Genomic DNA, 15,754 nt, shown 5'->3' on the forward strand with positions numbered 1-15,754 from the left:
TTTAGGGATGAAAAGGAAACATATTTTTTTAAAAAAAGAACGGGAAATGTTTTGGTAGAAAGGAGCAGACGTCCAAATCTAAGAGTTGAGGAAAGAAGAGTAGCCAAGGTGCGAAGAGGGAAGTGCTTAGGCTTGAGAGGTGAGGTCTGTTCCTCTGTAAACTAGTCTCTGTGTGGGCGGAAGCAGAAGATGAAAACTCAAGAGGATCATATGAGTGGAAAGAAAATGGCAGAAAGGGAAACCAGTGTCTAACTGGTTTTTCATCTGGTTTTTCAGCTGCATTTTTCATCTGTGTTATCTCTGTTCTTTCAACTATCCTCAGAGATGGTTACTGCTTCTATTTTATAGATGAGAAAAACTGACACTCAGGTTCATTAATCGAGATCATCCAGCAAAGCACATAGGGCCACTCCAAAAGCACAGTTTTGGAGTCAATGAGACACTTGAGCTTGAGTTCTGATTCCCTCATTCAGTTGTGTCACTTGGGTCAAGTTATGAACTTTTGTACACCTCAGTTTCTTTACCTGTAAAATGGGAATTGCATTACCTACCCCATAGTGGTGTTGTGAGGACCAAATAAGATGGTACATATAAAGGATTACTGTGGTTCCTGGCATCTGTTGTGCAGTCAAGAAGATAGCTGTGAGCTTTGTGATACCCAAAAATTGTAAGCAACCTAGTTATTAGTAGGGGAATGGAAAAATAGTTACCTGGTCATACATTAGAATATTATATGGCAGTTAAAATGAATGACTCAAGTCTACATGTTTCAATGTGGATAAATCTCATAAAAACAATGTTATAAAAGAATACATAGAGCACAATAACCATTTATCTGAACTTTGTAACACATTTGTGTTGTTTAGGGATTCAGACATAAGTGGTAGAAATATAAAAATAGGAAGTAGAAAGGATATTTATTAACATCAGGAAAATGGTCACTTCTGGGAAGGGAGGAAAGGGAAAGAAATACAGCTGGGGTAGTGTTTTGTGTGTGTTTGCAATGTTTTATTCTTAAAAAGTAAATAATATAGAGAATATAATACACACACACACACACACACACACAAACATATATGAAATTTTTAAATGGTACTGCTACCACCCCTTCACCACCATCTTAATCAGGTGAAAGTGAGATTCAAACCCAAGCCCATCTCTCTGGAAAGCCCATGTTAGACTTGAGAGCATCTCTTTTCCACCACATCTTGTTTTAGAAAGATGGGAAGACAGTCATAAGATGACCTGGCTGGGGGGGTTCCAGTCGTGACAGGAAGGAGGCTGTGTGCCCACGATGTCAGTTGTCCAGTATCTGTCCTGGTCAGTTCTCCTGAATCTGGTACTTCCCTGTATTTTATCTTTTGCCTGTAGCTATAGTCAGAACCGTGAGGAGAATTTTCAAGGACCACTGGTAAGGAGGTAGAGCCTTTGTGTGAGTCCCTTCTCAGAATGATGCAACCATTAGCATTTGAGGACTGTCATTGTATGTGGTTGGGCTTGGATCACAGCCTTTCTCTTTTATTTAATACTTTAAGTTGTCTGAGTCCTGGGAATTTAGGAAGCTCAACTTTCTGTTCTGATTGACCAAGTGCACATTAACACTTAGTAGTATAAGATAGTTATTTTAAACTTATTTATTTATTTTTGGCTGTGTTGGGTCATCGTTGCTGCTTGCGGGCTTTCTCTAGTTGCGGTGAGTGGGGGCTACTCTTTGTTGTGGTGTACGAGCTTCTCACTGTGTTGGCTTCTTTTGCTGCGGAGCACGGACTCTGGGCTCACGGGCTTCAGTAGTTGTGGCACGCAGGCTCAGTAGTTGTGGCTCGCAGGTTCTAGAGCGCAGGCTCAGTAGTTGTGGCGTGTGGGCTTAGTTGCTCCGTGGCATGTGGGATCTTCCCGGACCAGGGATCGAACCCGTGTCCCTTGCACTGGCAGGCAGATTCTTAGCCACTGTGCCACCAGGGAAGTCCCAGATAGTTATTATTAATTTTGTGTTATTTAGTGTCAATGACAGTGTTCCTACTCTCAAGGAGTTTCTAATCTAATTTGGTCAAGGTGTAATCTAGTGAGGAGGAGGAGATGCAAGTGACGGAAACTTCTATACCTAAAATAAAATGCTTGTGACTCACTGTATAACTCAATAACATAATTAGAACAAATGAAGAATACTTTTATAATTCAAGTTAGATTTTTATAAAACTGCTTGAGAGAATTAAGCATGCTAAGTTTATTCTTGGTATTTAAATCACACCAATATTTAAGAAAATTGAAAATTGTTGGTTTTAGGAAATAGGTCCTTGACTAGATTTTTGTGTAATTTTCTAAAGTACATTTTAGTGATAGTTAATTTTCTTGAATAATTAAATGACTTTTATTTTGGTAAACCCATATGTTTAGAGTATTAATATTTGTATGTCTAATTTATAGCCCTGGCCTAAATGACAAAGTAATAGAATATTATATATTTGCTCCACTTAACATTTAGTTTATATTAGCAAAACTAAATGCCCTTTTAACTCTCTGGAACTTCCTGAAATTAACTACACGAGGCGGCCCTGTTTATTCTTTGTGGTTTCCCATGTTCCATGAGCCTGCCAACAAATGTTCACCTGTGGTGACTCTGCTCTTACTCAGCCCAGTGAGACACACTACTTCTCATAAACGGGAAGGAAGAGTGGTGGGTGAAGCGTAACTGGGAGCTGTGACTGATTGGTGTTGACCCCATGCCTCTTTTCCTTTGCTGTGTGGATGTGAGTGAGAGCAGAGAAGGGGACTGCTGCCACCAAGAAAAAAGTGACCCTAAATGCTTCTTACCCAAACGTCTGCCCTGTTATTGCATATGGATTAACCAGCATCTTTTGGTATACAGTCTACTCAGGAACATTTAGCTGGTCTCTGCTTTGTACTATAGTTGCCAAGTTTCCAAGAATTCTTAACCACAGGCCCACCTTCACTCAGGTTTGTTATTTTAATTTGTTTTATCTCTGTGGTCTGGCAGTTTCTAAGTTATGAAATTTATTTAAAATTGTCCCATTGTGCATTATGGTTCCTAGCGAAAGCAAATACAGGTCCTCCCTGAAGGGATACACTCCCATCTAGGCCTCCTAGGAATTTCAAAGAGCAAGTTCTGCTGTAAGCGCATAAACTGTAATTACAAAAGATGTGGAGAAACAAGTAATCATGAGTTGAGTCAGCAGAAGTTATAAACAGTAGACTTAGAATCCCAAGACCTTCAGATAAGGGGATTATAAAGATAAATATTGAACCACCAAGTTAAAAAAAACACAAAAGAGAATAAAAACATGAGCACAGAACAAGAATACCATCAAAAGAGATCAGGTTGATTTTTTAAGAAGAACTACATACAACTTTTAGAAATGGTGGGAGGGTTAGACCAGAATAGAAGCAATATCTGAAATCCAAGATGATATCTGAAGAAATTACCTAGAGTGTAGCACAGAGAGACAGTGTGATCAGAGATAGAAGAGATTGAAAGACAAATCAAGTCTAACGTAATCCTCATCAAATTTCCGGTAGAAGAAAATGAGAACAGGAAAAGAGAGACAATATTCACAGAGATAGAAGATGAGAGTTTCTCATATTTCATGAAAGATGTGACTCCTTAGGTTTAGAAAGCACAATTGAATCAAAGTGCAATTGAAAACAAACAAGAAATCCACGTTTTGCTAAATCATGATGAAACTACACATGACACTGAATCAGAGATAAAAATCCTATAGAGAGCAAGAGAGCAAAGAAAGATCACCTGTAAAGTAATGGAAATTATATAACTGATTTGATTTCTAATTTCTCTACCTGTTCTGTAATTCATCTGCTTTCTTTTGACAATGTCTTTTGAATTTATTATTTTTTATCATTCAGCCCCACACCCCACAAAGCTTGGTAGTTTTTATGTCTCTTCCTGTTGTCTGTTGTTTCTGTTGATTCTTACTCATCTCGTTTCTATTTATGCTTGAATGCTGGTTATATTATTTAGAGATTTTATTTTTAAGAATAAAGTGAGAGAGCAGCACTATTTACAATAGACAAGACATGGAAACAACCCAAGTGCCCATCATCAGACAATTGGCTTAAGAAGATGTGGTATATATATATGCAATGGAATATTACTCAGCCATTAAAAATGAGTGAAATAATGGCATTTGCAGCAATATGATTGGACCTAGAGAATATTATACTTAGTGAAAGTCAGAGAAAGACAAATACTATATGGTATCACTTATATGTGGAATCTAAAGATAATACAAATAAATCTATATATAAAACAGAAACAGACTCACAGACACAGAAAACAAACTTATGGTTAACAAAGGGGAAGGGGAGGGAGGGAGGGAGGGACAAATTAGGAGTATGAGATTAACAGACACAGACTACTATACATAAAAATAGATAAACTGTATAGCAAAGGGAATTATATTCAGTATCTTATAATAACTTATAATGGAATATAATCTGAAAAAAATGAAACACTTTGCTCTACATCTGAAACTAACACAATATGGTAAATCGACTATACTCCAATAAAAATAAATAAATAAATAACATGAGAGCTAAGATGAAGATGTCTTTTCCCAAAGACGATTTTCATTTGCTCCTGCCAGATTCTCAGTGATACTTCCAGTCTGGGACATCTTAATCCAGGTTCAATGTTTGACATGTTTCAGTTCATCCAAATGATGCTCACCTACTCTACACGTTTACCCTTACTATGAGGCCAGCTTATTTTTACAGCAGATCCTTCTGGCGTATCTTTTTAGTGCAAAAGTGGTTTTGACTGCTGGATTATTTCTTTGGGTTCTTGCTTTCTTTTAGATTTTAGTATAGTTTTTCCTTACCATTTTGTTAGTCCTTTGATGCTTTCATGAACGTGTTTTATGTTTTGTTTGGCTTTTTGAATTGTCCGCAGTGGGAGGGATGGTCTGAAAATACCCATTTCCATTATCATCAAAAACACAAATCATATTCATGCTCTTTTCAAAGACTCAGATTTGTGGCCTGAACCAATAATGGAAGGTAGCTGTCAGAAAATTGTTCTGTTTAATATTCTGAAAAGGGTGAATTGTCTCTTGGTAAAATGATGCCTCATTTGAACATGAGTAATAAAAATCCTTAAAAACTTGGGTGATATACAATTTGCAACAAAGTAAATATTGAGAATAGCTCTTTAGAATGTAATTTCATAAATAAAATAAACTCTTTCATGATCTATAAGATTTTGAGTGTGATATTTGCACTCTCCATCTTCTATTTTTGCAATTGGTGCTTTATAAGCACTCAGTAATTGTTCATTGAATGAATGAGTGAATAGTGTATGTGAAAGGCAAAGCTAGGTAGATTCAAATAATGATGGTTAGGTCCTAGGAGAAGGCCTGTGATTCATGTTTCTACCAGAAAGTTGTTTAGGTAGTTGGTTTAGCCATATCGCATGAGTAATGTGTTAATGTCTGAATTTAATTTACTCATTTTGTATCATCTGTCTTTAGAGCTAACCTTTCAGAAAAAATCAGAACAAACAGCAACAACGAAAAACCTCTCCCCAGTAGTTTATTTCTTTCCTCCCCAAATAACCTGATGTTAGAATTATAGAGGCATCTCCACAAATAGCAACCAGCAGGTACAGACTGATCACATGTCCTTACTATGGCAGTAGCTATAGGTGATACACTGTGTTTCTGAGTGACAGCCACATACAACAGATATTAACGTCATCACTCAGTTCATTTTCAAATGTGAAGGACTCCAGCAACACCCACATTTACTCGTTGGATCTTTGGTGGTAAAGAAGAATATTTGTCATCCCCAGGACCTCAAATTCATTGTTTTTTTGTCATATGGAATGAAATGAATGACTCAGGTGTCCGCTTTTCATTTGTTTAGAATGTATCATGTGATAAGATCAGTTGTAGAATACCATAGGGCATCTTGGAATAATATCTTTATCCTCATTTAATTGACAGTGCTATTTCCTGTTTTGTTGATCTCTCTCATTGACTGCACCAAAATAATTGTTTTCTGTTCTGGTGGTCTGATCTATTATTTTATTACGGTTATTTAGAAAGTCTTATACCTGCTAATTAAAGAACAGTTCTAAGATATACCATTTTATTTAAAAAAACTTGATTAGAAGTCATTTTTTATTGATTTGCATTCTGCTTATAGGAGATAAAAGTGGAAGTATAGCTGCCCCAGTGATGAGAAATTCGTGGTGGTAAACAGTGCCTCACACCCTCTCCCCGTCTCCCCCTCTCCCTGCCCGTGTTAGACATCTGTAGTTGGTTATGGCATTCTTTCTCAATGTACCTACTAACCAATCTTAGTACAGTACTTCAGGTCACTACTACCAGTCAGATGTAGCACTTGAGATGCCAGAACTAGCTTTCCTTGTGTAATCCTTTCCTGTTCACTTTGCACAAAACACCTTTTTGCATATCTATGCCTAAAGGCTTGTCTACACATGGTTATTTCCAAGCTTATGTTTTGGGTGCTGTTTCTCCCTCCCCTGAGCTGTTCTCTGTGATGCCTACCAAACAAATTTCATAACCAAATAAAGATCTCTGTAATAATAATGGTGGTAACAGCTAACATGTATTGAGTAGTTACTATGTACCAGGCACTGTGCTAAGTGCTTAATGTGTATTATTTCATTGAATTCTTGTAACAACTCTATGAGTTAGGGACCATTATTATTTCCATTTTATAGATGGAGAAAATAGGGCAAGTCTAAATTACTGGTAAATGGAAGAGCCTGGATTTGAACTGAGGTCATTTACGTTTTCAGCCCAAATTCTTAACCTCTGAGCTGTTACCTCCCTAACAAGTAAAGGCTGGGTTAATGTGAAAGTGATTCATAGTGAACAGGCTTTTGTCTGGGCTGTCACAAGGCTAAAAAAAGCTACTACCTTTCTATTTTCCAAGAAAGTATTTTTTTTAAAGTCTTTTGGAAGACTTCATAAATGTGATTTATGTTTTTATTAACCTCTTTTGCTTTTATCTTTCCATATTTCAGACAACCTTTATAATTTTTGAGGGAGTAGCTATCTGGCTGTCTTTTATACATTCACAGATGGCATTATTTTATCTGTCCTCCTACCATCTGCAGCATCAACTTAGTCTATTTCAATTGGTGTCATCTTTCATTTGTGCAGGAGTGAGTTATTAAAATAAAACTTTATATTTGTATAGCATTTGGGGTAAACGTTGTGATAAAATAAATCAATGTTTTACCCTAACAATCTTATGCAAAGAAAATTTAATTTTTTATTTTTTCACCTCATCTTGATTTATTTTATATGTAGTCTTTGAAATTCAATTGAATCAAATTCAACAGCTACTTATTGAGCACGTATCGTGATCTCAGAACTGTGGGACTGAAGAAATGATCTCCATTCTCACCAAGCTTACTGTCTAGCGGTAAAGATAGTAGAGAAGTAACTACAGTTGTAAGTTCCACTATGGAAAGAAAACAGAGGGTTGTATGGAAAAGGATGGCAAAGGATGAAACACAGTCTAGTGAGTCTAGAAAGCCCTTTCAGAGGAAGGGTGAGAAGGAGTTTGCCAAAGTGGAAGCTGGTAGGCAGTAGGAAAGGGGGAAGGAGTCTTCAAGGCAAAGTGAGGAGCAGATGATAAAGCCCTGATGTCAGAGAACTTGGAGTGACCGAGATGTTGGGAGAAGTTCAGTCCAGCTGGAACTTAGAGTGAAAGGAAGAGAGCGACAGGTGATCTGAGACGAGACTTGCGAGGTAAGCAGGGATCAGTTGTCTTATAGGTCAGTTAAGGCTTCTGGATTTGAATCTAAGATTAATGGCAGGTCATTGATGAGCTTAAGGCAGAGGTATGGCATGAACAGGTTTGGGTTCTAGGAAGACCACTCGGGCTACAGTGTGGAGAATGAATTGGAAAAAGGGACAGAAGTGTGCATGGGGTGGAAAGTTAGGAGGCTGATTTGGTAGAACATTTCTCTTTGTGAGAAATGACTTTTACTTAGACTAGGGTAGTGGCAATAGACATGGAAAGAACTGAATACATTTAAGAGGCCATCCCATTGAGAATGGAAGAATCAGCCTGTGTGTCTACAAAGCTCTGGCTTGTTCTACTTTGTCATGCTAAACCAAATGCCTGTTCTACACAGCGGAGGATGAGCCAGAGAAAAAATGGAACAAAAATGAGACTTGGGGACTTCCCTGGTGGTCCAGTAGTTAAGACTCTGGGCTCCCAATGCGGTGGGCCCGGGTTTGATCCCTAGTCAGGGAACTAAAGATCCCGCATGCTGCAACTAAGACCCAGTGCAGCCAAATAAATAAATCTTTTTTTAAAAAATGAGACCTGAAGTTAGTATCTGTTTTGTGAATTCACAGGATAGTTAAAAGGATAACAAAGATAAAAGCACTCAATTAATTGTGAAATACTCAATAGTTATCTAGGCAGGATTCTGATAAAGGTTTGCCCTTCACATCAGTGTATATGATACCAACAGAACTTTGATAGATGTGTATTCAACAGCTGATGGCCCCATTTCCCCCCAAATGTCAGTTCATTCTTTCATTTGCTTGCTTGTTTGTTCATTCATTGATCCAAAAAGCATTTACTAAAGACCCGTTTTCTACTAGATATGTTTACTTATTTCAGTCTTTTCACATATGGCCATCATATCCAGTGTAGGCCTTTGATGTGTATAGGTGCTGGATGGGCCTTATCTCATTTAGGACACATTTAGTCAGGTTTCCATGTTGAGTTGACAGAGTCTCACCATTTCTCCCCAAGTAGCCCATCACTTTGGGTGTAGCCATTCATAAAATCCTGCAGCCCTGGCCTCCCATGTCTCCTGATGTTTTTCCTCTGCACTTTCCTTTTTGTTTTTTTGGCTGTGCTGTACGACATGCGGGATCTTAGTTCCCTGACCAGGGATCGAAACCCATGCCCCCTGCAGTGGAAGCGTGGAGTCTTAACCACTGGACCACCAGGGAAGTCCCATCCTCTGCACTTTCTATTGCTGCTCCCAGTCTTTGCCCAGGCTCAGTGTGCCTAGTCCCGTTTCAGTCAAACACTTGATCAATTCAACCACCACCACCAAGTATTCTCTCAAAAAAGTTGGTTAGCTGAAAGAATTGCTTTTTGATTGAGATGGTCCGTCCTTTCAGTCAGAGTAGAAAATTCATTTGCCCACTCTAGACCCATTTTATTAGCCAGGTAATACAAGCAATGGTAGCAAGTAAATTTTCAATCTCAGTGGTTTAAATACAATACAAGTTTATTTTTTGCTAATGAAACGTTCATTTGGTAGCAGATGTGGGAGCGGAGGGTTTTCTGCTCTACTCACACACCCATGCTGATGGAGTCAGCAGGTGAGGGGCTCACAGAATTGCCCTGGACTCAACATCCAGTTGGCAAAGGGGGAAAGAGTGAATGTGGAAGATCACAGGAGGTTTTATGGGCCAGGGCTAAAAGTGGTGTAATCATTCCTACCCACATTTCACTGGCTAGAACTTGGGTACACGGCCATACCTCACTGCAGGGGAGGCTGGGAAGTGTAGTCTGTGTGTTTGCTCTGGAGGAAGGAAAACTTAAGGAGCCAGTCTCTGCTGGCTAGTTAATGACTAGCCATCTAGTTAATGACTTTCCTTGTGTGGTACCTGCTCTTTGATTTCGATGATAAGGGGCAGAGAAGGGCCAGAGGTATGGAGGAAGAGTCTCCTTTGTTCTTTTCTAAGTGGCTGCTCTCACAGTGCTGGGCATTAGAGTGGGAAATGCCTGCAGTCTGAGTTCCTAACATATCTGATAATTGCCATTACTCTGTTCTCACAGGGAGATAAATGCTCGACTTGATGCTGTATCTGAAGTTCTCCATTCAGAATCCAGTGTGTTTGGCCAGATAGAAAATCATCTACGTAAATTGCCTGACATCGAAAGAGGACTCTGTAGCATTTATCACAAAAAAGTAAGTGTGATAGAAATCGAATCTTTTAAAACTGATAATGTTCTTCAGCTTGAGGACACCAGGTGCTAATGGGAAACATCTCAGAGCTTTATTTTTATTTTATTTTGTAAAATCTTGCAGATAACATGAGAGAATCCTTAGAAATTTTAATTGCACAAACTGAGATTATTCCAATTTTTGCATTGTAAATAGTAAAGTTTGCCCACTTTTGTTAACTATAGCAATACATAGAGGCCCTTCTGTTATAATACAGGATGTTCTCCTGTTTCAACCTCAAAGTATGTACCATCATCAAAATAGGAAATTTACTTAGACCATCTACTTTTAGAAAGAGATGCCTTATTTCTTTTGACCTCAGAACAACTTCTTATTTGACTTAACTGAAGGAGAAATCTGCTAGTAAAATATTTGTGGTGGTATTAATATGCAGACAAGTTTGGATATTGAGTGTAAGTAAAAAGCATTCCTTTGATTTTCATCACTTAAGCTTTACAGTTTAAGTCATAACAGTAACAAGTGAGGTTTGGTAGAGAAATAATTTGCTTTATCTTCAAAATGTGCCTAAAATTTTTAAAAATTATCAATTAGTTATATTTATAGTTGTTAATAAACTTTTTATAGTGTCTTACCTACTGCAGAAGTCACTCACATACATTAGACTCTGTTCCTTGTAAAAAAAAAACTTGGTGAGGTTGAGAAGGTTTAGCACCTTCTTACTGGTGGGAAATTATGTATATTGTTGTCTTTATATAATGCTACAACAGCTTGCATTACCTTGACTAAATGATGATGCTAAGAAGAAGGTTAGTAACTTGTTACTAAGTGACAGAATTCATATTTAAATGAGGGTCCTTGGTGGGGTTTTAGTGGCTTACATTTTTGGACATTACCATTTTTGATGTAGTAGCAGTTTTGAATACCATTGCATTTTTTTCCCTGGTTGTCCCTACATAAGCAAATTTTATTTTTTGCCCAAATGTAAACCCTTGCCAATTTAATAATTTTATTGTAGAACTTTTTTTATGTGCCCAAACTTTAGTTGTGACCAATTTTTCATGAGTCTTTACTTTTTTTAGGCCTTTTCCCCCACAAAGTTTTACTAGAATAATAACTACTGCTTCCAAGAATACTTGCAGTGCCCAAGAGGACTTACATAACTGTTCCATATGCTTCTGCTACATTTGAAAAGAAAGAACAAGTTGAAATTGGGAAATACTAATCCCTAGGGAAAAAATGTGTGCATTGGTTAAGGGGTTTGCGGCATCTGTTGTACCATTGCTTGGTGCACTGTGTTGTTGTTTTGCTGCCAATACTAGAGGCTGCCCCGGTAGTTGAAAGTCTTATGGTTGACTCTTTTGAGGTTACAGAATGGATGTCAAACCATTTGTTATTTTGTTTTCGACCTTGACCCAGTGGCTGACAATCAGGGCTTATAACCGTTCATCAAGCAACAGATCTCCAAACACATTGCCTTCACTACTTGAAAGGATTCACTGACAGATGTTAGAGGTTTTTGTTTTTCTCAAGAGAAAATAGGAGCAAAGCTGAAAAAATTATCAGTTGCTAATCAGAAGAGCTGAATCAAACTATCCATGGCATCAAAATGGATGCTGTGATTTCTATTATGCCTTCCTGCCTCTCTTTAAACTGTATTTTAATATTTGCATTTCATAAAGTTTGTGAACTTATAAAAGTTTTAAAACTCTGGTAAATGCAGAATCTAGTTCTTTTTTAAATTGAGGTATAATTGATAAACAACGTTATTTTAGTTTCAGGTATCAATATATAACATAAGGATTCAATGTGTATATATATATATGTATATATATATATATATATATATATATATAGCAGAATGATCACAACAGTAAGTCTGGTTAACATCCTTTACCATTGCATACTTGCAAAGTTTTTTTTGTTTTCTCTTGATGAGAACTTTTAAGATCTACTCTTTTAGCAACTTACAAATACTTTTTGACCATCTTCACTCATTTTGCCCACACAACCACCCCCTGCAACCACTAATGTGTGCTCTGTATCTATGAATTCGGGTTTTCTGTTTTTGTTTTTGTTTTGAGATTCCACATATGATGGAATATGATCCTTTTAAAGGTAACCAACAGGCAGAGTAGGAATGACTTTTTAGAGTTTCAAACTATACTAAAGGAACTTGTGACTCACTCAGAAGCTGTTCCTTGTTGCTGTTTCAGTGTTTACACAAGAATGTGCCTAAAGATTGATTTGAAAAGCGAAGATTAGAAATGATTTGGTAACAGACCAACTTTAGGAAGTCTGAATGCTTTAAAGCAAATTTTTATAGATTAGTTAGCTGGCTCTTGGAACATACCATCAAACACATGTCTGTTCTTTATCATTAGATTACTCTAAATAAGCTTCTGCTGTATGCACCAAATGGTGAGTGATATCCTGGGTACAGATTGTGCCAATTATGTGAAATTCAGAAAATGGTAAGGAACACGGTTTGGATGTTGTGGAAGTGGTAGGCCTAGGCCATCTGGCTGTGTGGAAAGTGTCGTGGAATAGGCACAAATAGGTATTTTTATGTTGATAATAATAGAGGATACCAAGTGGGCTGACTCTTAAATAAAATAAGCATTTCTTTTGATAGTAAGACTTCAAATTTAAATCTTAGAAAATAGTGGTAGTCATAGGAATTCATATTAACTGCTCAATAACTATTTTTTAAAAAAATGATACATAAGTGCTAAGGGTGGTGAATACATTTAAAGGATTATAGCACTTAGTAAATGTTGAAAGGAGAGTGTTTCTAGAATTTTGTAGGCGAGAATAGTTTCATAGCTAGACTGGTAGAAGCCCAAAGCCATGTGTTCAGTATGGAGCTTAGGCTGGGGTTCTTCCAGTCCTGTGATGACCTGCCTCTGCACTTGGACATGTGTTCTCAAGCTCTTCCACAGAGAAGGTTGCTGCCAGAAATGGGGTTGAACATGAGAGACTCCAGGAGCAGCTGTTTTACCCTTATCCTCAGCTTTCTTGCAGCTCCATTGAGTCATTTTGCTTAAGAAGTTTGGGAGCAACCTGCCATGGGCACTTAGGACTTGATTGCAAGCACTTTTGGTTTTCACCTTGCTTCTGTTGCTGACTTAAACTTTATATCATACCTGAACGTGAACCATCAATCCCCTTTTTTGCTTATCAAATTACAATAATTACAAGACATTATTATTCAGAAATTCTATTGAAAATGTTAATTTTTGCTCTTTTATTAGAATGTACTATTAAATGACTCTAGGTCAATTCTAGGCTGTAAATTAATTCTAGGCTGCACATTTATACAAACAGTGCAGCTTCCTGTATGTATCTTTCCCAGCAAGCCATGGCCTTTCTGGAGAAAAGGTGCTTTATGATGCATTTTGAACTCAGCTTTTGTTCAGGTGGACCTAACTTCCTTCTTTTTCTTTTTGCGTAATTTACTTCATTCCTTGTAGTTAATTATTATCTTTCTAAATGTGTTCTTAGCATTCATCCATTTATACATATATGTGTATATATATGTGTGTGTATATATATATATATATATACTATTTATGTTGTGTACTTATCATTAACTCAAACTTATATTGTCCTCTCATCTCCAGATATTTATTTTCATCAAATATTCTGTTAATTTCATTTTCTTGAGTCTTCCTACCTGATCCAACCTGGACTGATTGCCCTGCTATACCTGTTGAATAGCTATCTTCTTAGATTCCCTTTATTTCCCTTGAACTGAATCTTTTGTTTTCTGTATTCCATAACTTCCTCTTGGTTTATTCCATCATTTTGGTAGAGTATGTTCTCTAGAAGCATCCTGAGAAAGGGCACTGGAAGTAAGTTTTGAAACACAGATGTCTGGAAATGTCTTTTTTCTTTTACTCTCACATTTGATTGGTAGTTTGGTTGGGTATAAAAATTCTAAGCTATAAATTATTTTCCTTCAGAATTTTGTGTTACTTCATTGTCTTCTTCAATAGCTTCTACTATTGTTGTTAAACAGTCTGAAGTCATACTGGTTCGTGATTCTTTGTGTGACTTTTTGTTGTTGTAGTACTTCTTTTCTCTCCTTCTGGAAACGGAAGATTCTCTCTGTCTCCAGTGTTTTAAAATTTCATGACGATTTGCCATGATTTGGTTCTGTTTTAATTCATTGTATTGGGCCCTTTCAAGCTGGCAACCAAGTTCTGGGAAATTTTTCTGAATTATTATTATTATTTAAAGTTTGGAAGTACAATTATAAATACAAAATTATTTTTTTTATTGAAGTATAGTTGATTTACAATTTGTTAATTTCTGCTGTACAACAAGGTGATTCAGATATGTGTGTGTATGTATATATATATGTATATATATACATATACACACATTTTTTTTTAATGTATTCTTTTCCATTATGGTTTATCACAGGATATTGAATATAGTTCTCTGTGCTATACAGTAGGACCTTGTTGTTTATCCGTTCCATATATAATAGCTTACATGTGTTAACCCCAACCTCCCACTCCACCCCTCCCCTAACCCCCTCCCTCTTGGCAACCACAAGTCTATTCTCTATGTCCATGAGTCTGTTTCTGTTTCATAGATAGGTTCATTTGTGTCATATTTTAGATTCCACATATAAGTGATAATCATATGGTATTTGTCTTTCTCTGTCTGACTTACTTCACTTAGTATGATAATCTCTAGGTCCATCCATGTTGCTGCAAATGGCATGATTTCATTCTTTTTTTATGGCTGAGTAGTAATCCACTGTATATATGTAACACAGCTCTGAATTATTTTTTGATGATTTCTTTCTTTCTGCAGCTCTATTATTTGAGTTGATTGAATCTTCTGGACTGATTATCGAACTTTCTTCTGTATTTCCATCTCTTTACACTTTTGCTTTACCTTCTTGGAAATTTTATCACGTTGATCTTCTGCCTCTTTTGTTGCATTTTTCATTTCTACTCTGATAGTTCAAGTTCTAAAAATTTTTGGTTGTTTTCTTATTCTCTGAATGTTTCTTTTTTAAAAAAAATAACGTGCCATTCTTACTTCATGATTCTCTGTTTATTTCAGTACTCTTATTTCAATATTCTCTGTTTAACTGAGGATATTGTTAACATTTTTTTTTAGAAGATTTCTTCTACCTGTATAGGCTCTATTTCTTCTAGTATTTGTTGGTCCATTAATTGATTGTTTTAATTTTTGCATTTCATGTTGGAATTTTTAATCTGTCTGATCATTTTTAAAGAGTGGGGAACTAAAATGCTGATAGCAAGGTCTGTGTAGTTGAATGTGGCTTGCAAATTATGAGGTGAACTGTAGTGTGAACTCAATGGTCCACTTATTGGGGGAACTCCTGGTATATGCTATCTTTAGAATTTTCCTCTTGGGCTTGTGAGATTCCCTGGGGACTCTTTCAGTTTTCTGACTGCTAATGTTCTGGGAGCTCAATGGGGACAGCTGGGAATCTCAGCATTCAGTTTGTACTCATTCCTTTAATCCCTTGCTTTTGGTGGTACTCTCATCCTTCACTGTGCCTGAAGCTGGTACACACACCCTATGTTTTACCTTCTCCAGAGAAGAAAACTACAGTTGACCCTTGAACAGCATGGGTTTGAACTGTGTGTGTCCTCTTATAGCAGATTTGTTTCAATAAATATGTACTACAGTACTACATGAACCATGGTTGGTTGAATCCATGGATGTAGAAACACAAATATGCAGGGCTGACTGTAAAGTTATATTCAGATTTTTGACTGTGTGAAGGATTGGCACCCCTAACCTCCACATTGTTCAAGG

The 15,754-nt window shown here is 36.9% G+C and overlaps 1 protein-coding gene across 5 annotated transcripts in view; it reads left to right on the forward strand.

Annotated features, from left to right (window-relative positions):
- Nucleotides 1–15,754, forward strand: part of MSH3 (mutS homolog 3) — a 182,919-nt gene that overhangs the window by 77,485 nt on the left and 89,680 nt on the right. For all 5 annotated transcript variants that reach the window (XM_029217523.1, XM_029217525.1, XM_029217524.1 and 2 more), the window contains exon 13: nt 9,820–9,952. In XM_029217523.1, coding sequence (XP_029073356.1) covers nt 9,820–9,952 — 133 coding nt within the window. The remainder of the gene's footprint in view (nt 1–9,819; nt 9,953–15,754) is intronic.

Source organism: Monodon monoceros, unplaced genomic scaffold (assembly GCF_005190385.1).
Source record: "Monodon monoceros isolate NGI ecotype Baffin Bay Population unplaced genomic scaffold, NGI_Narwhal_1 Super_Scaffold_12, whole genome shotgun sequence".
Taxonomy (NCBI): domain Eukaryota; kingdom Metazoa; phylum Chordata; class Mammalia; order Artiodactyla; family Monodontidae; genus Monodon; species Monodon monoceros.